Source organism: Pithys albifrons, chromosome 11 (assembly GCF_047495875.1).
Source record: "Pithys albifrons albifrons isolate INPA30051 chromosome 11, PitAlb_v1, whole genome shotgun sequence".
Classification (NCBI taxonomy): Eukaryota; Metazoa; Chordata; class Aves; order Passeriformes; family Thamnophilidae; genus Pithys; species Pithys albifrons.
In genome coordinates this window covers 2,859,020-2,883,045 of record NC_092468.1, presented here as the reverse complement: position 1 = coordinate 2,883,045, position 24,026 = coordinate 2,859,020, and the positions used below count along the sequence as shown (strand labels likewise).

Sequence of the window (24,026 nt, the reverse complement as noted above, 5' to 3'; positions counted from 1 at the left end):
GAAAGGAATCTTGAGAGATAACGTGGTCATAGCACATCTAAAAGTGTCATCCAATTAAAGCTGTGATAAGTTTTATAGACACTGTGATTCAACCTATAGGATAAAGCTATGGGTGGGAAAAGGTAAGGGATATATTCTGTAATTGGGAGTTAAAGCTGAGCTTTTACCTATCTTTTTTCTCTCCATGGAGTTCTTTAACAAACTGTCTTTGAGTGTCACATCTGTAAGCTGTGGCCTCATTAATCTTCAGCCCCCACGAACTACAAGACTTTTACAAGGCTGTGGCTGCCCCATCCCTGGGAGTGTCCAAGGCCAGGCTGGACAAGGCTTGGAGCACCCTGGGCTGGTGGGAAGTATCCCTGCCCATGGCAGGGGGTGGGATGGGATGGGCTTTCAGTTCCTTTCCAACCCAAACCAGTCTGGGATTCTGTGACTTTTCAACGGCTGAAAAATGTCAACAAAATACAAGATGAAAGAGGTGAAAATAAACTCACCACATCACTAGCACTGGAAAACTCATTGTTGACCAGGCTCTCCAGAGCCATCCAGCGCACTGGCCTGTTCTCGTTGTCCCCCAGGCAATGGTAGTCCATGGGGAACAGGTCCCGAGACAGCGCGTTGTCCGTGATCTTCACCTGCAGCGCATCGTCGATGCTAAAGCAGAGAACAGAGCACTCAGCACACCTGTGGTGGAGTTTGGAATTATAAAGTAAATTCTCTCCCTGTCAATAACTGCCCATGCCATCAGTTAACAAAAGAAGTAGTTAACTGCTACGGCTTCTTGATTGTTTGGGAGGGGGGCAGACCGTCTCTTTTGGTTTTGGGGACATTCCATTTTTTTCCAGCTCAGCTGAACGCAGGAGCGGGGGTGTGTGTGTGTGCTGGGGGGGTGTGTGTGTGCTGCGGTAGAGAAGAAGCCGTTTTCTCCTGCTCCTGGCTGCTGCTGCTGCTGGTTTTTGGGTGAGCTGGTTCCTTTCTCCTTGCCCTGGCTGTTCTCCTGGTTCGGACTGGGGGCCTGGTCACCGCTCCAGTCTCACCTCCACTCGCAGCGTCGCGACCTGCCCGACCCGGCTGGGGCAGTGACCCGGGAGAGAGAAGGCACAGCTGCTTCCCGGGACACGCTGTGGCTCTCCCCTTCCAGCTTTCCTTCTTCGTTTGGGACAAGGGACACAGAGGCAGAGACAGAATTCACCTGCGTGCCCACCACTCGTCTGTGTCGCTGGAAAGGGACTGGGAGCTCACCCTGCAGCCAGCCGGGCTGTGACACAGACACTGCCCTGAAGTGTAACTTTTCTCCAGGAGGGAACCTGCTGGTTTGGAGTCTGTTCTCTTTTTTTTTTTTTTGTCTTTTTTTTCTCGTGGTGTTGGGGAAGCAATTTGCTCTGGTCTGTTTACAGTTAACTCTATACCTACACACACACACACACACATAGATAGATAGATATATATATATATATATGTACACCTACATATATACATGTAGGTGTATATATATGTAGGTGTGTGTATATATATATATATATGTAGGTGTATATATATATATATATATATATGTAGGTGTATATATATATGTAGGTATAGATATATATAGGTATATATAGACATGTGGGTATAGATATAGATATGTAGGTATAGATATATAGATATGTAGGTATAGATAAAGATAGATATGTAGGTATAGATATATAGATATGTAGGTATAGATATAGATAGATATGTAGGTATAGATATATAGATATGTAGGTATAGATATATATAGGTATAGATATATAGATATATAGATATGTAGGTATAGATATAGATATATATGTAGGTATAGATATATATAGGTATAGATATATAGATATATAGATATGTAGGTATAGATAAAGATAGATATGTAGGTATAGATATATAGATATGTAGGTATAGATATATAGATATATATGTAGGTATAGATATATAGATATGTAGGTATGGATATATATAGGTATAGATATATAGATATATAGATATGTAGGTATAGATATAGATATATATGTAGGTATAGATATATATAGGTATAGATATATAGATATATAGATATGTAGGTATAGATAGAGATATATATGTAGGTATAGATATATATAGGTATAGATATATAGACATGTAGGTATATAGATATGTAGGTATAGATAGAGATATATATGTAGGTATAGATATACAGATATGTAGGTATAGATATATATATGTAGGTATAGATATATAGAAATGTAGGTATAGATATAGATATAGATACATAGGTATAGATATACAGATATGTAGGTATAGATATATAGACATGTAGGTATAGATATAGATATACCTACATATAGATATAGATATAGATATGTAGGTATAGATATATAGATATATATGTAGGTATAGATATATAGATATATATGTAGGTATAGATATATAGATATGTAGGTATAGATATAGATATATATGTAGGTATAGATATATCTATATGTGCACTGGGGTACAACAGCTGGGGCTGTGGTACCCCCGTGCCCCAATGCCCCTTTCAGTGCCCCCACACACCTGAGGGACACTCAGAAAAACCTTTACTCTAAATTGTAACTCCTTTTCTTGGACGTGTCAAGGGCAGATATTTCCAATTTGCAACTGTTTATCCATTGATTAGAGGTGAACACAGGCAAAAAGGGTCAACTTTTCCCTTCTCACCACCCTTTTTTTCACTCTGTCTCCTTGGAAACCTGCTCATTTTTCCAGGCAGCAGCACAGACTGTCCAAATTCCTGTTGCTCTCTGCTGCTGAAAACTGTTCCTAACAGATATCTCTATCTATCTATCTATCCATCTATCTATCTATCTATCTATCCATCCATCTATCCATCCATCTATCCATCCATCTATCTATCCATCCATCTATCCATCCATCTATCCATCCATCTATCTATCCATCCATCTATCTATCCATCCATCTATCTATCCATCCATCTATCTATCCATCCATCTATCTATCTATCTATCTATCTATCTATCTATCTATCTATCTATCTATCTATCCATCTATCTATCCATCTATCTATCTATCTATCTATCTATCTATCTATCTATCTATCTATCCATCTATCTATCCATCTATCTATCCATCTATCTATCTATCTATCTATCTATCTATCTATCTATCTATCTATCTATCTATCTATCTATCTCAGTTAAGAACAGATATCCTTCTTATATCCATTTTCTGAATAAAGTTCCTGTTCTTAAAATTAATAAAGAGTGATGTGATTATTGTGGAGGAACTCCCTCCTCCGTTTGTGGGTAAACATTTTGGTTTTTCCCCCTCAAACCTAAGACAACCTGGCACCATTCTCTGCCAGCAGATGTTCCTGCTCTGCCAGCAGATGTTCCTGCTCTGCCAGCAAATGTTCCTGCTCAGTCTCAGTGTCCCACTCAGGGTTTCACTGGGAAGTGCTAACCCACATTCTCCCAATAATCCCCATTCTGTGCCATTCTCCTGCACCAGAACATGCTTATTCTGTGCTTAGCAAATATTATCACAGAACCCCATTTGTAAGCACCAGAGAAATCAGCAGGGCTTGATTAAATGAAATCAAACATCTACAAGTGAAAAAAAAACCCCAAACAACTCCCTGAAATTACTCCTGCTCTGTTGGAGATGCCCTGTCAGAGCAATTAAACACCTTTCAGCTGCAGCACCTCTGTGGCAATAACGAGGCAAAGGTTAAAGCAAAGCAAGATCTTCAAGCCACCAGTATTTTTTGTGGCCTAAAAGTGTTTCTCTAATCAAGTAAACTGGTAAGAGATTATTTACCCCCCTCAACAAGACATATTGATGCTTGTCAGAAATAAGAGACTAAGGGAAACTGAATTTTAATCAAGAAAGGATGACTCAAAATAACAGAGAAATTGCCCCCTCTGGGATGTAATTCAGACTCTCTGAACTTAAAAAAGTGTGTAATAAAGTTCAGTGCTCTCACAAACAGTTGGCCTCAGAATATGGGAAAGATGTTGCCTTCAAGATCTTGTGATAAAAGTGCAGAAGTAACACTGGGTTGGGGACATTGTAACAAACTGGTGTGTGTTGTCTTCTCATCTTGTCAATTGTTTCTGTATTTCGATTTAAAACAATAAATAGAAATGCTCAGCCTGTGTGTTTCCCCCACCACTGTCTCTGACACCTTCTCATTTATCCCATTTCTATGCATTTTCAGGCCATTCAGTATCCTCAAAATTTACAGAGCAGGAAATTTCCAGATCTAATTATTTTTAAGAGTTCAGAGAAATTCCCAGAAGACTATCCAGAAACTCCATAACTCCATAAGTGCCAACTCCTCCCAGCCTTCCAGCACAAAGGAGCAGACCTGGGGAGCAAAGAGGGGCAAGTGGAACAAACCCCCTCCAAGGATTCCTCCTACTGGCACCTCTTCCTCTTTCCAAACCCAAAGCTCCAGGTGATTCCCTGATTTTTGTGCCCTTTGTTCCCTGTGGTACCACCTCTTCCTCAAGGAAAAGCCACAGGAACCAGGAACAGAATCTCCCAGGAATTCCATCCTACTGAGCCTCCTTAGGGAGCCCAAGAGCAGGTGGAGGGTGAGCAGAGTTGGTTCCCACTGAGGGATTTGGTTTATGGAAAGCCACCAAACCCCTCCCTGTCTTACAGTTTGAGGGTGAGTTCCAGCCAGAAGATGGTCTCAGTCCCTACTCTGGCATTCCCACCATTCTTATTTATCTGTTGTTTGGCAATTAAAACATCCAGCACTGATCAAAGCCATGGGGGAAAAACCCAAAGCAAAACAACTTTGTACATTGGGAAATTGTCAGAGATATCCCAAGGTTTTATTACAGCTTTGAAAAAGTGACAGACAAACCCAGCAGAGTATTTATGATGAGGATCTTCTGCTTCCTTTTAAACCTGGTTCACTTTGGGCTGGGAGGAAACAACTTCCCTGATAAAACTTTTCACATCCCAAAGTTGGGAAAACAACCTGATAAAACTTTTCACATCCCAAAGTTGGGAAAACAACTTTCCTGACAAAACTTTTCACATCCCATAGCTGGGCAAACAACTTCACTGACCAAACTTTTCACATCCCAAAGTCACTGACAAAAATTTTCACATCCCATAGTTGGGAAAATAACCTGATAAAACTTTTCACATCCCAGAGTTGGGCAAACAACTTCACTGACCAAACTTTTCACATCCCAAAGTTGGGAAAACAACTTTACTGATAAAACTTTTCACATCCCAAAGTTGGGCAAACAGTTTCACTGACAAAACTTTTCACATCCCAAAGTCACTGACAAAACTTTTCACATCCCAGAGTTGGGAAAACAGTTTCACTAACAAAACTTTTCACATCCCAAAGTTGGGAAAACAACTTCCCTGACAAAACTTTTCACATCCCAAAGTCACTGACAAAACTTTTCACATCCCAAAGCTGGGAAAACAACCTGATAAAACTTTTCACATCCCAGAGTTGGCCAAACAACTTCCCCAACAAATGCAGTCATCCCAAACTTGGGGAAGGAGCTTCACTGATGACCCCAGTGACCCCAGTGCCATGTCTGAGGCAGAGCCCAGGGTGGCTGGAGGAGCTGCAGCCCCAGAGCTGCCAGTACTTACACACAGTTCCTCGCAGCCAGGTCCTTGTGGATGACCTCCCTTCTGGCCAAGTAGCTCATTCCACAGGCAATCTGGATGGCCATATGGACAAGATCCTGCTGGGAGATGGCCTGCAAGAGCACACAGAGCAATCACTGCAACTCTGCAACCCCCAAACCTGCAGTGGCACTGGGGTTGTGGTACCCCAATGCCCCTTGACCCTTCAGTGCCCTCACACACCTGAGGGACACTCAGGAAAACCTTTACTCTAAATTGTAACTCCTTTTTTTGGACATGTCAAGGGCAGATATTTCCAATTTCCAACTGCTTTTCCATTGATTAGAGGTGAACACAGGCAAAAAGGGTCAACTTTTCCCTTCTCACCACCCTTTTTTCACTGTCTCCCCATTGATTAGAGGTGAACTCAGGCAAAAAGGGTCCACTTTTCCCTTCTCACCACCCTTTTTTCACTCTGTCTCCCTGGAAACCTGCTCATATTTCCAGGCAGCAGCACAGACTGCCCAAATCCTTGTTGCTCTCTGAAAACCAGCACCAAAGGCTGTTGCTCCAGCTCCTTCTGCAGCTTGAACTAAAGCCTTACACATGTTTATAGATTGGGTTCCCTCCTCCTTCTCTGCAGGAACCTCAGGATGTGGGGGACACGCTGAAGTCACAAGAGCAGAGTTAAAATAAATCAAATATCACATTGAAATGATAATAAACTGGCTAGTTTGAAACCTGTTACATAACAGGGACAAATGCAAACCTTGGGACTTCCTTTTGTGCCTGATTAAGTTAAAGAATCCAAACCAAGCTGAAGAAGAGACAGGTAATTGTAACAGGAGGGACAGTTTTACTGTATATAGACATCCATCACTAAAAGAGAATTCAGATTTTTTAAAATGAGCAAAATATGCTCTCATCAGGAATATTTTCTTTCAGGAAATATATTCCACAGGTTCCATGGAAACACAGTAAAGTTCTGAGTGCTAAAGAGCATCCACAGCAATTAAAAAAAATCAGAGATTGTTTTCTTTATCTGCAGTTGAATAAATCTAATTATTTGACTTACTAACAAAGAACTGCAGGAATTAAAGGGACTATTAATTACACCAAAACTAAAATCAGTGAATCTGAAATTCCTCCAGGCAGGATTTCCACTGATTTCAACCCACAATCACACAGTATGTTCTGTAATTTTTATACAATCTTAGGCTGTATTGATGCAGCAGAAACTGCTCTAATTAATGAGAGGCCCCTGAGCCTCATGCCCTGTGAGCAGCCAGACAAACACAGCCAGGAAGGTTTTCCTGGGATGGATCAAAGCCAACACCTGCTGGGGGAACCCTCTCAGCAGGTTCCATGGGCAGGAATTCCCAGCTTCCTGGGGGTACCTGAGGATTGTTGGCCTCCACCAACTTGCACTGTCTCAGGAAGAGTTTGAGGTTCCCCCAGTTCATGTAGGGCAGCAGCACCATTGGCTTCTCTCCCTCCTCTATGCAGACATGAGTGATGGGCAGCAGATTCCTGCAAGACAGAGAAATCCCTGATTTTATGGAGCTGGATTTTGGGAAAAATATCTCTGATCTCTAAACATGGTAACTGAAATGAATTTAATGTCCAACAACAGCATTTCATCTTCTCTTATGAGCTGCTGAGCACAACATGGCCAAGTGATTGAAGCCCTAGACATTAATTTTTTTAATAAATGAAATATTTGACAACTTTTCCATTGAGAAGAACCCCACAAATTTTTTCCACTAGGTCCAAAAGGGCTGAAATAAATTGCTGAGGTGCCCCTAAATACCTTCCTGTAGTCTCAATACAGAAATTAATAGCAAATTAATTAAGTGCTGAGGTGTTCCTGAACATCCTCCTCTATTATCAATACAGAAATAGCAAATTAATTCAATGCTGAGGTGCTCCTGAACATCTTCCTCTATTATCAATATACAAAATAATAGCAAATTAATTAAATGCTGAGGTGCTCTTGAACATCTTCCTGTATTATCAATACACAAATTAATAGCAAATTAATTAAATGCTGAGGTGTTCCTGAACATCTTCCTCTATTATCAATATACAAATTAATAGCAAATTAATTAAATGCTGAGATGCTCCTAAACATCTTCTTGTGTTATCAATACACAAATTAATAGCAAATTAATTAAGTGCTGAGGTTGTTCCTGAGCATCTTCCTGTATTATCAATACATAAATTAATAGCAAATTAATTAAATGCTGAGGTGCTCCTAAATATCCTCCTCTATAACCAATACAGAAATTAATAGCAAATTAATTAAAGGTGTTCCTAAACATCTTCCTGTATTATCAATACACAAATTAATAGCAAATTAATTAAAAGCTGAGGTCTTCCTAAATATCTTCCTGTAGTATCAATACACAAATTAATAGCAAATTAATTAAGTGCTGAGGTGCTCCTAAATATCCTCCTCTATAATCAATACAGAAATTAATAGCAAATTAATTAAGTGCTGAGGTGCTCATGAACATCTTCCATAGTCTCAATACAGAAATAGCAGATTAATTAAAGGTGTCCCTAAACATCTTCCTGCATTATCAACACACAAATTAATAGCAAATTAATTAAGTGCTGAGGTGTTCCTGAGCATCTTCCTGCATTATCAATATACAAATTAATAGCAAATTAATTAACTGCTGAGGTGCTCCTAAATATCTTCCTGCATTATCAATACACAAATTAATAGCAAATTAATTAAGTGCTGAGGTGCCCCTGAGCATCTTCCATAGTCTCAATACAGAAATTAATAGCAGATTAATTAAAGGTGTTCCTAAACATCTTCCTGTATTATCAATACACAAATTAATAGCAAATTAATTAAAAGCTGAGGTCTTCCTAAATATCTTCCTGTATTATCAATACACAAATTAATGGCAAATCATGGGCAGTGGAGAGCAGAAAAGCTTTTTGGACTTTCTACATGGTTTGACTTACAGAAGGGAGGAGAACAGGTCACTGTGGATAGTGAGAGGGGGCTGGTTCATTTTGGTTCAGTTTTGGTTCCCTAAGAACCTGCTGCTGCTTTTTATACAATCCTGTATTTTATGTAGGGCTGGGAGAGCTGGGGGGGATCACCTGGAGAGGAGAAGGATTCAGGGAGACCTGAGAGGCCTTTCCAGTGCCTGAAGGGGCTCCAGGAGAGCTGGAGAGGGACTGGGGACAAGGGATGGAGTGACAGGACACAGGGAATGGCTTCCCACTGCCAGAGGGCAGGGCTAGGTGGGATATTGGGAAGAAATTCCTCCCTGTGAGGGTGGGCAGGCCCTGGCACAGGTGCCCAGAGAAGCTGTGGCTGCCCCATCCCTGGGAGTGTCCAAGGCCAGGTTGGACAGGGCTTGGAACAACCTGGGATAGTGGGAGGTGTGCCTGCCCATGGCAGGGGGTGGGACTGGATGGGCTTCAAGGTTCCTTCCTACCCTGGAGCACCCTGGGCTGGTGGGAGGTGTCCCTGCCCATGGCAGGGGGTGGGATGGGATGGACTTTAAGGTTCCTTCCTACCTGGAGCAACCTGGGGCAGTGGAAGGTGTCCCTGTCCATGGCAGGGGGTGGGACTGGATGGGCTTTAAGGTTCTTTCCTACCTGGAGCAACCTGGGGCAGTGGAAGGTGTCCCTGCCCATGGCAGGGGTGGAATGGGATGGGCTTTAAGGTTCCTTCCTACCTGGAGCAACCTAGGACAGTGGAAGGTGTCCCTGCCCATGGCAGGGGTGGAATGGGATGGGCTTTAAGGTTCCTTCCTACCTGGAGCAATCTGGGCTGGTGGGAGGTGTCCCTGCCCATGGCAGGGGGTGAGATGGGATGGGCTTCAAGGTTCCTTCCTACCCTGGAGCACCCTGGGCTGGTGGGAGGTGTCCCTGCCCATGGCAGGGGTGGGACTGGATGGGCTTCAAGGTTCCTTCCTACCCTGGAGCAACCTGGGCTGGTGGGAGGTGTCCCTGCCCATGGCAGGGGTTGGGATGGGATGGGCTTCAAGGTTCCTTCCTACCTGGAGCAACCTAGGACAGTGGAAGGTGTCCCTGCCCATGGCAGGGGTGGAATGGGATGGGCTTTAAGGTTCCTTCCTACCTGGAGCAATCTGGGCTGGTGGGAGGTGTCCCTGCCCATGGCAGGGGGTGAGATGGGATGGGCTTCAAGGTTCCTTCCTACCCTGGAGCACCCTGGGCTGGTGGGAGGTGTCCCTGCCCATGGCAGGGGTGGGACTGGATGGGCTTTAAGGTTCCTTCCTACCTGGAGCAATCTGGGCTGGTGGGAGGTGTCCCTGCCCATGGCAGGGGTGGGATGGGATGGGCTTTAAGGTTCCTTCCTACCTGGAGCAACCTGGGGCAGTGGAAGGTGTCCCTGCCCATGGCAGGGGTGGAATGGGATGGGCTTTAAGGTTCCTTCCTACCCTGGAGCAACCTGGGTTGGTGGGAGGTGTCCCTGCCCATGGCAGGGGGTGGGACTGGATGGGCTTTAAGGTTCCTTCCTACCCTGGAGCAACTTGGGCTGGTGGGAGGTGTCCCTGCCCATGGCAGGAGGTGGCACTGGATGATCTTCAAGGTCCCTTCCCACCCAACCGTGATCCTACAAACATTGCTGAATTCTGACCAAACTGAACTCTGACCAATTCTGAGCTCCCTCTCCCCCAGGGAACTCCATGCCAGGGGTTTGCAGCTCCCAGTGCCACAGCTGGGGGACAGTTGTGGGCCAAGCCCTGCCTGCCTTACCTGTGGTGAAGCCCTCGGAGCTTACAGCTCTCAGTCAGCATCATTGTCACCTGCACCTCCGAGGCTTGATCTGAGGGGAAAGAGGAACCACACACACATCACCTTGCAATCAAACCAACGCCGTCACTAAAAGCCAGTCCAGATTTTCAAGTCACTTGAGGTCACTGGAGCACAAACAGAACTTGTTTGCCTCCTTTTTAAAGATGGAATGTAACCAGCCAAGCCAAGTTCTGAGGGTTATTTCTGCTTGAACAAGTGGGGTGAAGCTGAGAAGGGAAGCAAGGCCCTCTCCAGGTGCTGACAGGCTGCTTTTCTGCCACTTCCTGGCAGCTTCTGGGCAGGCACTGGGCACCTGGGTCACATCCTGCCAGGGGTTGGTGCTGCCAGGGCCTTCCCAGCCTGGCTGTGCCCCAAGGACACTGCTCTGCTGCTGGAGACCACTGACTTCTAGATTTACTTATTTCCTTGCTCTCTGCTTGACCCACTTGACTCTTGGTAACCTCAGAGCTGTTTGCTGTTCTTTTTTCCACCTTTAAAAGGAATATATAAATAAAATCCCTGCTGCCAGCTACAATTCAGGCATCTGTGTGACTCCAGTGACCCACAGCAATGAGAACACCCAGTGGGCAGTGGCACAAGTAACCCCTTCCCCACCAAGAGTTGTGTATTTGGGTTTTTTTTCTCTCTATAATGGTAAGAACCTACAGGGAAGCTTAAGGTGATGTAAATGAGAGCTCTCCCAATCCCACCCTCCTCATTCCTGGGTGCATTTTCCATCCCTCCCTCGTGCTGGGACTAGCCCTGGTGTGCCCTGGCAGGAAGCTGGCACAGGAGAGCCCAGCACAGCCCTCCCTGCTGCATTTAGGGGGAATTTACATACTGCACATGAGTCAAGCCAAGAGTTTAGTGCCCTGGGAGGAAGAAGAGGCAAGAACTCTTCTTCTTTTCCCCTTCTCCATGGTCTGAGCCAGCTCCCTGTGCAGCCCTGACAGCCCTTCCCAACTGAGCCTGAACCTACAAAGGAAACGTGACTCTGGCTGAGTTAGGAGTGATGTGGGAGCTCTGGAGAGGCCACTGAATGAGAGACAGTTATGGCTGCAGGATATTATGGGATGCATCCACCAGTGCATTTGGAGCCCTCACAACAGGACACTGAGGGGCTGGAGCAGGGCAAGGAATGAACTGGGAAGGGGCTGGAGCAGGGCAGGGAATGGAGCTGTAGCTGGGCAGTGAATGGAGCTGGGAAGGGGCTGGAGCAGGGCAGGGAATGGAGCTGGGAAGGGGCTGGAGCAGGGCAGGGAATGGAGCTGTAGCTGGGCAGTGAATGGAGCTGGGAAGGGGCTGGAGCAGGGCAAGGAATGGAACTGGGAAGGGGCTGGAGCAGGGCAGGAAATGGAGCTGGGAAGGGACTGGAGCAGGGCAGGGAATGGAGCTGGGAAGGGGCTGGAGCAGGGCAGGGAATGGAGCTGGGAAGGGGCTGGAGCAGGGCAGGGAATGGAGCTGGGAAGGGGCTGGAGCAGGGCAGGGAATGGAGCTGGGAAGGGACTGGAGCAGGGCAGGGAATGGAGCTGGGAAGGGACTGGAGCAGGGCAGGGAATGGAGCTGGGAAGGGGCTGGAGCAGGGCAGGGAATGGAGCTGGGAAGGGGCTGGAGCAGGGCAGGGAATGGAGCTGGGAAGGGGCTGGAGCAGGGCAGGGAATGGAGCTGGGAAGGGGCTGGAGCAGGGCAGGGAATGGAGCTGGGAAGGGGCTGGAGCAGGGCAGGGAATGGAGCTGGGAAGGGGCTGGAGCAGGGCAGGGAATGGAGCTGGGAAGGGGCTGGAGCAGGGCAGGGAATGGAGCTGGGAAGGGGCTGGAGCAGCAGCTGAGGGAGCTGGGGGGGCTCAGCCTGGAGAAAAGGAGGCTCAGGGGGCACCTTCTGGCTCTGCAATCCCTGCCAGGAGGGGGGAACCAGGAGGGGGTCGGGCTCTGCTCCAGGAACAGGGACAGGAGGGGAGGGCACGGCCTCAAGCTGGGCCAGGGCAGGGACAGGGGGGTATTGGGGAATATTTCTGAATGGAAAGGTCTGTCCAACCCTGGCACAGCTGCCCTGGGCAGAGTCCCCATCCCTGGAGGGGTTTAAAGCCATGTGGATGTGGCACTTGGGGATGGGGGGCAATGGTGGATTGGCAGTGCTGGGGAATGGATGGACCTGATGGTCTGAGAGAGCTTTTCCAAACCAAACCACTCCATGATTCCCTCGTATTTGAGAACCAGTCTGTGTGGGGGGACTGTAGGAACAGTTTCCTGCAGTGCAGGAGACACTGAAGGCAGCCCTGAGCAGCTGAGGCCTCTGCCTTGCACTCAGGCACAGGGGCATGAAGGTTCTCTGAGTGACTGATGGACAGAAAGGAAAACCAGGATGGTACTTTTAAATTCTACAGGCCTGAATGCTGAATCAGCCTAATGTCACACTAAAAATGCAGGTGTAAAATAGACTGTGAGAGGTCAGAGGAGCAGGTTACCAGCCCAGAGCTGCAGGTGTAAATGCATTAATTACAGACTCAGAGATCTCAACCTCTTCAACCCAGCACATGACAAGGGAGGAAAGCAAGTCCTGGGTGTGAGTTTAAGCTGATTAACTCACTCATACACTCCTTGGCCCTGTGCTTGCTGAACTGGTTGGCTTTTAATGACAAAGGCCACCAAGTAATGATCTGAAGCTTTAAATCAGATTATTTAAGAGTGGATTTAACACCCTGAGAACAAGCTGAGCTGGTTTGGACAATGCACCTATTCATCTCTTCATGGTAACTCTGTAAGGGATGACACTCTCCTGCCACTGCCTTTCCCTTTCCAGCACTCAGAGAGGTCACTGGGACGTTCTGGTGTTTATTTTCCATATTCCAGTGGCTGAGCACCCAAAGGGACGATTGACTCCCAGGGAAGTATGTACAGAAATGGAAACCTTATCTCGTGAAACAGTCCCAGCATCCGTATTGTGTTTGCTTATCAATATTATTTCCTTGTTTTCTGCATGGAAAAGAGACTTACCCAGCACCAACAAATTCAACCCAGTCAGAACAAACAATAGCACCACAAGGCTAATCCTCCCTTAGCTGAGATTGGTGCCAATTAAGTACCACCACACAACTTGATTATTGTGGGTTTGTATTAGATAAAATTCAAAACAGAATATAAATCACCTCTTTGAGTGATTCAAGTCAAAAGGGGGGGAAACAGCACCAAAATACCACCACACAACTTGATTATTGTGGGTTTGTACTAGATAAAATTCAGAACAGAATATAAATCACCAATTTGAGTGATTCAAGTCAAAAGGGGGGGAAACAGCACCAAAATACCACCACACAACTTGATTATTGTGGGTTTGTACTCGACACAATTCAGAACAGAATATAAATCACCAATTTGAGTGATTCAAGTCAAAAGGGGGGAAAAATAGCACCAAAATACTGCTGTGCAATGGTCCCCATTGCAGTCAGACTTCCTTTTAAGGCCATTTCCATCAGTTACACAGGAAAAAAGTTAATTTAAACAAACTCTGTCACATTTGGTGGGGTATAACCACAGGTGAGCATCCAACAGACAGGTCTGCACAGCATGAAGGTGGTTTTGGCAGTAACACACTTTGTTGGGAGGATCTGGTGAATAATCCATTGAAAACCCTTGAAATCAACCCAGGAAACCCAGAGCACTTCTGGCTTGGATGTGAGAAATAAAGAGTGCCAGAGCAAGGCCAGCACCAGCCATGCCATGCCCAGCAGCTCCTGCTCAGAGGGGTGTTTGTGCAAGGCCATCCTGAGGGGAATCCTCCAGATCTCCTCCTGCCCTGCCAAGGTACAACCCTGCACTCAAACCATGTGTCAGACCTCTGAGCAATGCATGGAACACACACACAGGTGGGTGTTTTCCTCTCAGAACTGCCTGTGCAGCCACAGAGCAGGACCTGGAGGAGGATCCTGCCAAGCACACGGAATGTCCACGGGCTCCAGAGGATCCATGGAGCCATTTGATCAGGGAGCTGAGCAGGGGCAAAGCCTCCCACAGAGCCACAGACCTCTGAAAGCTCCTTAAAGGCACAACTGAGGAGATCAGAGTCTCCCAGAATTTGGGCACCAGGAAACAGCCCTGAATTTAAGGTGGATGCTCCAGGGTTGGGGCACAACCTCCTCAAAGCCTGCAAAGAGCTGAAGGCTGAGGTGTTATTTGTGAGTAAGAAGATGTCAGAGCCCAGCAGTTCATGCAGGTGCAGCAGGATGATGATGATGATGATTGATGATGATGATGATGATGATGATGGTACAGACAGGTTTTCACAAGGACATCACACGCCAACAAAGAACAGAGACTTCAGGTGAGTCAAGAGAAGATTTAACACCCAGTGGCCGCTCCAGATGTTCAACTGGGACCTAAAAGGGCCAACTTCTGGAAGGTGCTTAAAACCAAGACTATCTGAGACAGATACAAACACACTCCAAAGAGGAAGATGCTCTCAAAGCTCTGGTTTTACCCTTTCTGGGCCTGGTTTTACCCCTCCCCAAGGCCCAGAGCAAGAACAGGGCAGGGGTTCAAGCAGCTTTGATAGAGCTGCTGAGCAGGGGCAAAGCCTCCCAGAGAGCCACAGACCTCTGAAAGCACAACAGCTCCTTAAAGGCACAACTGAGGAGATCAGAGTCTCCCAGGCACTGAATTTGGGCACCAGGAAACAGCCCTGAATTCAAGGTGGATGCTCCAGGGTTGGGACACAACCTCCTCAAAGCCTGCAAAGAGCGGAAGGCTGAGGTGTCATTTGTGAGTAAGAAGATGTCAGAGCCCAGCACTTCATGCAGGTGCAGCAGGATGAGGATGATGATGATGATGATGATGATGATGATGATGATGATGATGATGATGATGATGATGATGATGATGGTGGTGGTGGTACAGACAGGTTTTCACAAGGACATCACACCCCAACAAAGAACAGAGACTTCAGGTGAGTCAAGAGGAACATTTAACAGCCAGTGGCCACTCTAGATGTTCAACTGGGACCTAAAAGGGCCAACTTCTGGAAGGTGCTTAAAACCAAGACTATCAAGACAGATACAAACACATTCCAAAGAGGAAGATGCTCTCAAAGCTCTGGTTTTACCCTTTCTGGGCCTGGTTTTACCCCTCCCCAAGGCCCAGAGCAAGAACAGGGCAGTGTTTCAAGCAGCTTTGATAGAGCTGCTGAGCAGGGGCAAAGCCTCCCACAGAGCCACAGACCTCTGAAAGCTCCTTAAAGGCACAACTGAGGAGATCAGAGTCTCCCAGAATTTGGGCACCAGGAAACAGCCCTGAATTTAAGGTGGATGCTCCACGGTTGGGGCACAACCTCCTCAAAGCCTGCAAAGAGCTGAAGGCTGAGGTGTTACCATTATTTGTAAGAACATGTCAGAGCCCAGCAGTTCATGCAGGTGCAGCAGGATGAGGATGATGATGATGATGATGATGATGATGATGATGATGATGATGATGATGATGATGATGATGATGATGATGGTGGTGGTGGTAGAGACAGGTTTTCACAAGGACATCACACCCCAACAAAGAACAGAGACTTCAGGTGAGTCAAGAGGAACATTTAACACCCAGTGGCTGCTCCAGATGTTCAACTGGGACCTAAAAGGTCCAACTTCTGGAAGGTGCTTAAAACCAAGACTATCTGAGACAGATACAAACACATTCCAAAGAGGAAGATGCTCTCAAAGCTCTGGTTTTACCCTTTCTGGGCCTGGTTTTACCCCTCCCCAAGGCCCAGAGCAAGAACAGGGCAGGGTTTCAAGGAGCTTTGATAGAGCTGCTGAGCAGGGGCAAAGCCTCCCAGAGAGCCACAGACCTCTGAAAGCACAGCAGCTCCTTAAAGGCACAACTGAGGAGATCAGTCTCCCAGGCACTGAATTTGGGCACCAGGAAACAGCCCTGAATTTAAGGTGGATGCTCCAGGGTTGGGGCACAACCTCCTCAAAGCCTGCAAAGAGCTGAAGGCTGAGGTGTTACCATTATTTGTAAGAACATGTCAGAGCCCAGCAGTTCATGCAGGTGCAGCAGGATGATGATGATGATGATGATGATGATGATGATGATGATGATGATGATGATGGTGGTGGTAGAGACAGGTTTTCACAAGGACATCACACCCCAACAAAGAACAGAGACTTCAGGTGAGTCAAGAGGAACATTTAACAGCCAGTGGCCACTCTAGATGTTCAACTGGGACCTAAAAGGTCCAACTTCTGGAAGGTGCTTAAAACCAAGACTATCTAAGACAGATACAAACACATTCCAAAGAGGAAGATGCTCTCAAAGCTCTGGTTTTACCCTTTCTGGGCCTGGTTTTACCCCTCCCCAAGGCCCAGAGCAAGAACAGGGCAGGGTTTCAAGGAGCTTTGATAGAGCTGCAGGTTTATCCCATGAGATCACAGTATGTGGGTGCAGCCAAGCCCAGTGGGGCTCTTGGCACTGCTATTTTTGGAGAAGAGGCTGATCTGTCTGGCTCACAGGGAGAAAGAACATCAATTGGGTTCTAAACAGCTTCTCAAAATCAAGCTGCAAAACTGCACTGTTAAATCTCTGCTCACCATCCCTCATCAGTGACATGAATGAGCAGGTGAAGAGGCCTGGGGGAGGGTTTGTGATGACACAGATTGCAGGGGTTTGCTGGCTCCAAGGGCACCAGGAGAGCAGTCCCTGCACAGCCCAAGGGACTCAGCAGAGATGAAAAGCACCAATTACCTGCATCCTGTGCTGGGGAATTGATTGGCTGGGTGCTTTCAAGAGTAACTTTCTGAGTCAGACCTCCCAGAATCAAAAAAGAGCAAAATAACAGAATCATTTAGGTTGGAAAAGTCCTCTCAGACCACTGAGCACAAACACTGCCCAGGCCACCACTGAGCCCTGTCCCCAAGTGCCACATCCACACAGATTTAAATCTCTCCAGGGATGTAACTCCCCCACTGCCCTGGGCAGCTGTGCCAGGCTGGACCACCCTTGCTGTGAGGATATTGTCCCAAATCCTCAACCTAAACGTGCCCTGGCACAGCCTGAGGCTGTTCCCCCTTGTCCTGTCCCTTGTGGGGTGGGAGAACAGACACCCACCCACTGCAACCCCCTTCAGGCAGCATCACAACTTCAAGGCTTCAGACTGTAGAACAGTCACTGCAACCTGTTTCTTCAGGCAGAAGACACAGTAGAATCTCAAAATTCATGTAACCAAAACTGAACTAAGCCCAGGCAGAGCCCCTTCACCTCCTCCTGGAGGCAGGAACAGCAGATCCCCTCAGCACCCCAACCAGCAACACCAGGAGCTCCAAAGCTTCTGACAAACACAATTCCTGACAGCAACACTTCAAGAGATGTTTTAGCTGCAGCTTTTCTCATCTTTGGACCATTTGTAATGGGAATTTCCTTCTGTCTCATACTGAGAGCTCATACTGTCCCCCATCCCACACCTGTACAGCCCCTTTCCCACCCCACTGCCTGTTCTCACAACCTTCTGTTCCCCTGGTTGTCCCTCAGCTTTGCCAAACACCCTGTGACAAAGTGCACCAGTTATGGAGGGGTGACAGGCACAGAGAGTGTCCAAAGGGAGCTGAGAGTGCAGGACCAGAACAGCTCCAGGTGATAAATGCTATCAACACATCCTTGTTAATTAGTGCTGCTTCTGCACAGCAATTAATGAGGTGGAAGTGCTCCCAGGGCAGAATTGAGCCCCAGTTCACAGACAACACATGCCTGATGCTTTAATGAGTCTTGGGAAGAAATCCAACACTTCCAGACCATCCTTTGCTCCCATCTGTTGCACGTGACATCTTTAGTGCTGCTACCAGACCCTCTCCCAGCTTTCCTTCAGTGCCAAAGGAATGCCAGGATCAGGATCCAACCTGCTTCTGCACAGGCAGAAGGAAAAAGGACAAACAGAACAAGATTTCTGCCCCAAAAATTCCCAGAGCCCCTGGAGTCAGACAGGGACAAGTGACAGTGGGAGCTCCTGGCACATCCCTGGCTCCCAGGGGAAAGGGAAGGGGATGGGGAAGGGAAAGGGGATGGGGAAGGAGATGGGGAAGGGGAATGGGAATGGGAAAGGGGAAGGGGAAGGGGAAGGGGAAGGGGAAGGGGAAGGGGAAGGGGAAGGGGAAGGGGAAGGGGAAGGGGAAGGGGAAGGGGAAGGGGAAGGGGAAGGGAAAGGGAAAGGGAAAGGGAAAGGGAAAGGGAAAGGGAAAGGGAAAGGGAAAGGGAAAGGGAAAGGGAAAGGGAAAGGGAAAGGGAAAGGGAAAGGGAAAGGGAAAGGGAAAGGGGGTGGAAGGGGAAGGAGGGGAAGGGGAAAGAGGAGAAGGAGGAGAATGAGAAGAGGAGAAGGGGAAGGAAAAGGAAAAAGGAAAAAGGAAAAAGGAAAAAGAAGGGCTGCACCACCAGATTTTCAACCAGTGCCTGCCTCAATGCAGGGAGAAACTCCCTGCTAAAATAGGAATGTTGCTCTGTTTTCCCTGCACTGCAAACACTCACACAGCTCTTAAGCACAGGGAAGGGCAGAGGGAAGCAGGACCTGGGGATGGTCTTATCTCCCTGCAGAACAGGAACACCAGAATCCAAGGGAGGAGCAGCAAAGAGCAACAGGTAAAAGGATCTTTGTTCAATAACCCATTAAATGAACCCATTAAATTTAAATGAAACTGGGCAGGAGTGACCTGACTGATGTCATGGTCCAAAGGGCAGCAGCAAATAAAACTGAGCTACACAAGCAGTGATTTTATCTGCATGCAAATCAAAGTGCACTGCGGGTGATTATTTTTAAGCATATGAAATAATAAATGTTTAAATTAATCACTACAGTACTTTGGACATCAATCCTCAAGAGCTGCTACTCAGTATTTTTTAAAATTTATATTGGACTGTTTTAGATCTCAGGATATTTCTTAAAGAACTTGGATTGAACAACACATATGGAATATTTTTAGGCTGATATTCAGAAATTTGCTGCTCATTCCCAATTCTTTAAATTCAAGTATCTTCCCTTATGAAGACACAAAAGAATTTAGCTCAGATGAGAATCTGGGATTTTATTTTTTTTTTTGACATCAAATATATTCTACAGAATCAGGATCCTGCACTCTGATTTTGGGAGGTTAAATACTTTCAACAATTAATTTAAATGCTGTACATTTAAGGCATGAACTTAAATTTAGAAATATTTTCACAAGGCTGTGCTTTTAAGAACACAAATTCAATCCATTTCAAAATAATGCCTTGGAAACAACTGTGGATGCTCCAGGACGTGGTATTTGTTTAGTATGAAGAGGAAACTCTTCAACTTGGTTAACAAAAAGCTGCTTGGACACACTCAAGTCCCCTGAATGGTCCTGCTGCTTTCCCTGCTCTGCACAGCCTGAACTCTCAGGATCTCTATCCTTACACCTCCTCACTGCATGATCATGTTCTGAAGGGTCACCAGCTTGGAATCCCAGAATGGTTTGGGTTGGAAAGGACCTTAAAGCTGATCTTTAAGGTGGCCAGGGACAATTTCCACTAGACCAGGTTGCTCCACCCTGGCCTGGAACACTTCCAGGGATGGGGCATCTCCTCTTGACTAGATCACCAATGGATAAAGTGGATAAAAAAAGAGCCCTAAAGGACTTTCCACGACCTCAGATGACAAACCCAGAGCTCTGGTGAAGTTGGTAAAACGCTGGAGTTTGAAGAGCTGCCCTTTGTCACACACTGACTTTGTTTCCAGTGCTTTCCATGGGTGGTTTGTTTTCCAAGCCTCCTTCCTCGTGCATCAGAAGAATGTTAAGTGGTTAGAACATGACATGGGAGCAGTCAGGTTATCTGGAACAGCACGAGGGGTTGTTTTTACCAAAAGTGTACCTTGGCCAGAACCTCCTGAGTGAGTCAGGGCTCTGCTCAGCTCCCTCTCCCTGGGTATGTTCCTGGAATAACACAATTCCATTTGTTTTGCTAAGAATTTTCTCCTTCACAGGAAAAGCACCATTAAACAATGTGTTCTTTAAATCAAAAGTGTGGGTTGGTTGTTTTTTTTTGCTCCTCTGATTTTAAAAGATTCCCAAGAAAGGCAGAAGAGATCCATTAATCACTGCAAGAGATGCAATGCCAGCTTGGAGAAATGTGCCAACTGAGACAATTCCCAAAGCTGAGAGGGATTGGAAGCCTCCTGGTGGCCAGGGAAGCATTCCAAGCTCCTACCACAATTCTGTGGAACCAGAGCCACGCTGAAGGGAGCAAACACCAGCTCAGTCTCTCACCTTCTAACAAAGAACTTACTCAGGTTGTGTTGATCCAGAGATTCCAAACCTCCAAATACAGCAGATAAAGTACCCCTGGCAAGGAGACACACAGCCCTAATCTTTATGGATTCTATCTAAAGAAAGGAATAAAGGATATTGAGGGGCTGGAGCGGGGCCAGAGAAGAGCAACGAGGCTGGAGAAGGGACTGGATGTGGCACTGAGTGTCCTCTTAAACACCTCCAGGGACAGAGAATCCACCATGTCTTGATCCAACCCTACTGTGATCACCAGGCAGGGTACAGAGTGCCAGAGTGATCCCAGTGGGGTTGGATCAAGGGTTGGACTTGGTGATCTCAGAGGTCTCTTCCAACCCAACTGAGAAGAGCAACGAGGCTGGAGAAGGGACTGGATGTGGCACTGAGTGTCCTCTGAAACACCTCCAGGGACAGAGAATCCACCATGTCTTGATCCAACCCCACTGTGATCACCAGCCCAGGGCACTCAGTGCCCTGGGCTGGTGATCACAGTGGGGTTGGATCAAGGGTTGGACTTGACGATCTCTGAGGTCTCTTCCAACCCAACTGAGAAGAGCAACGAGGCTGGAGAAGGGACTGGAGCACAAGTGCTGTGGGGAGAGGCTGAGGGAGCTGGGGGTGTTTAGCCTGGAGAAGAGGAGGCTCAGAGGTGACCTCAGCACTGTCTGGAACTGCCTGAAGGGAAGTTCTGGCCAGCTGGGGGTTGGTCTCTTCTCCCAGGCACTCAGCAATAGGACAAGGGGGCACAATGGGCTCAAGCTCTGCCAGGGGAAATTGAAGTTGGAGAGCAGAAATTCTTTGCAGAGAGAGTGCTCAGGGATTGGAATGGGCTGCCCAGAGAGGGGGTGGATTCCCCATCCCTGGAGGTTTTTCAACTGAGCTTGGCCGTGGCACTGAGTGCCATGATCTGGTAAAGGGACTGGAGTTGGACCAAGGGTTGGACTTGATGATCTCAGGGGTCTTTTCCAACCCAATCCATTCTGTGACTCTATGAAAGCAAGTTTGCCATAGAAAAGTCTAAACATGATCCAAACTTTTACAATGAGGACCAGCAAATTAACACAGTGCAAGTGTGAACTGTCAGGAAAACAAATCAACTGGATGGAAAACACCAGGGGAAGCAGAACAAGTGACCCCTTTTCCCCAGAGCCTGAGATCTCTGTATTCCCAAAGCTATCACAGCTTCCATAAAAGCCACCTCTCACTTTGCCAAATGATCCCCACTTTCCTTTGAAGCTCTCTGTGGCACACAATGGAAAGCTCAGGCAGCCAGACCCTCTCAGAGGTGTCAGGGTGACACAGCACTAAAAATCCATCAGAAACTGAGGTATTTCATGAATGTGCAGGTAGAAACTTTGTCACTACCAGGGCGTGTCACAACTTTCTCCCTGGAGTGAACCAGAGGCAGAGGTGGAAGAAAAAACTCTTCTAAGGCATCTGGAGTGAAACTCAGGGATGAATCCACCTTCATATGTGGTGTTGACACTGCAAGACAAGTATCTACAACTTTTCAGTCCTATCAACTTGTGAGCTACAGAACAAATAATCACTGAATTAGTTGAAAACTATTCCCAAGTCCCAAATTCTGTGGTGGAGGAGAAACCAGTCCAGTGATGCCAAATGAGCACACCCCAATCTGCTGGTGGTGCCTCATTAGTCTCTAACTTGCTCTTTGAGGGGCTGATCTGAGAGGTCAACCCCCAGCTTGGGAAAACAGGGAATATAATATATTCCTAGAAACTCTCAGGATGGGTCTTCCACTTGAAGAGCCTCTCAGGACACCTGGCAGGTCCAGGCTGTCTCACTTTTATGTGTTAGTGGTCCCTTCTACAGGTCACTTCAGAAGGGGAGAAGCCCCAAGTTCAGAGAAATGAAGGTTTCCTGGTTTCACTGAGCATTCTTCTGGTTCATAGCAATGCTCAACATCTTCCTGGAGGGCTGGAAAACAGCAGGGAAGGGAAGTGGGAAGGGCTGCTGCAGGTCCAGCCAGAACCAGCCAACCCTTTGTGCTTTTTGATCCTTTGGGGGAAAGAATCAACCACGGGGAGAGATAAAAGGGAAGAGGCACATTGGCAAGGCAGGAAACACTCACAGTGGAACCACAGCCTGAGGAGCACCAAGGGCCACAACTACCACCTTCCCTGGCACAGGGGATGAGAAAACTGCCCACATTATTGAAATAACCCCTGGAGATAGTGGTGGGTGCTGTAAGACACTGACAGCCCAAGAAAAGAGATCCACAATGACAGGCACTGAGGGTATGACCTCTCCTCGTGTGTTTTCCTAACGAGGAGCTCTCAGAAACCATTCCCTGAATGGCACAACAACCCTCCCATGACACATTTCCCAGGGGAGCAGAGCTCTTCTCCTGACACCCAACAGACCCAAGCTCACAGCCCAGGGAAGCCTCCCAGTCCCACCTCTAACTCTTGCTGGGCCGAGGTGGTTCAGCCTGGAGAAGAAAATGCTCCAGGAAGACCTTTCAGTGCTAAAAGGTGGGTTGTAAGACAGACAGACAGACAGACAGAGACTTTTGATCATGGCCAGTAGTGGCAGGACAAGGGGCAACAGTTTGAAACTGGAAAAGGGTAGATTTACACTGGACATAAGGAAGAAAATTTTATTTATTCTTTACTGTGAGGGAAGACCCTGGCAGAGGTTGCCCAGAGAAGCAGTGGCTGCCCCATTCCTGAAGTGTCCAAGGCCAGGCTGGACAGGGCTTGGAGCAACCTGGGACAGTGGGAGGTGTCCCTGCCACAGCACTGGATGAGCTTTAAGGTCCCTTCCAACCCAAACTGATCTGTGATTCTGTGATTTTACTGGCAATTCCAGGTTTAAAGCCATAACAATTCCCTTAATGTCAGAACAGCCAAACAACGGCTTCAGTTTCTCAGGTGAGAACCAGGTGAGAAGAAAGATCTTTTTTCCTCTCCAGAAGGTTATTTTTCCTCACAGCACCTGCTGAAAGCACTTCAGTTCACAGTCCCCATTTTTCCAAAGACCTGAAACACCTCCCACTCCCTCTCCATTGCTTTCTGACCTCTGGGGCACCACTGGGCTTTATTTTCTCTTTCAGAGAGCACCTCTGGGGAAAACCAGACAGCTCTGGAGCAGCTCATGCTTTTGGGAAGGGATAATTTCACTCCACAGACCAAGCATTTTTTTTCCTTGTTTCTTTTCCATGACCCTCAGGCTCTTTTCCTGCCTTCAGCAAAGAGATCCTTCAGTGAGTTTAGTAGCTCTCATATCCATCACACTTTTATGGTCCTGCCCTGCTCTGCTTGTGCCAGAACAGCAGCATGTGTGTGGCCACAGAGAGAATGAGATCAAGCAAAAACTCCTGTTACAAGAGAGAGTAGGTTGGAGTTTTTTTTTCCAAACA

At 46.9% G+C, this 24,026-nt stretch overlaps 1 protein-coding gene across 2 annotated transcripts in view; it reads right to left on the bottom strand.

The window, feature by feature from the left end:
- The window catches only part of RYK (receptor like tyrosine kinase), a 70,338-nt gene that overhangs the window by 5,304 nt on the left and 41,008 nt on the right, over nt 1-24,026 (bottom strand). For both annotated transcript variants that reach the window (XM_071566492.1, XM_071566494.1), the window contains exons 10-13: nt 10,342-10,411; nt 6,990-7,122; nt 5,617-5,726; nt 495-654 (exon numbers count right to left, since the gene is read on the bottom strand). In XM_071566492.1, the coding sequence (XP_071422593.1) occupies nt 495-654; nt 5,617-5,726; nt 6,990-7,122; nt 10,342-10,411 (473 nt within the window). The remainder of the gene's footprint in view (nt 1-494; nt 655-5,616; nt 5,727-6,989; nt 7,123-10,341; nt 10,412-24,026) is intronic.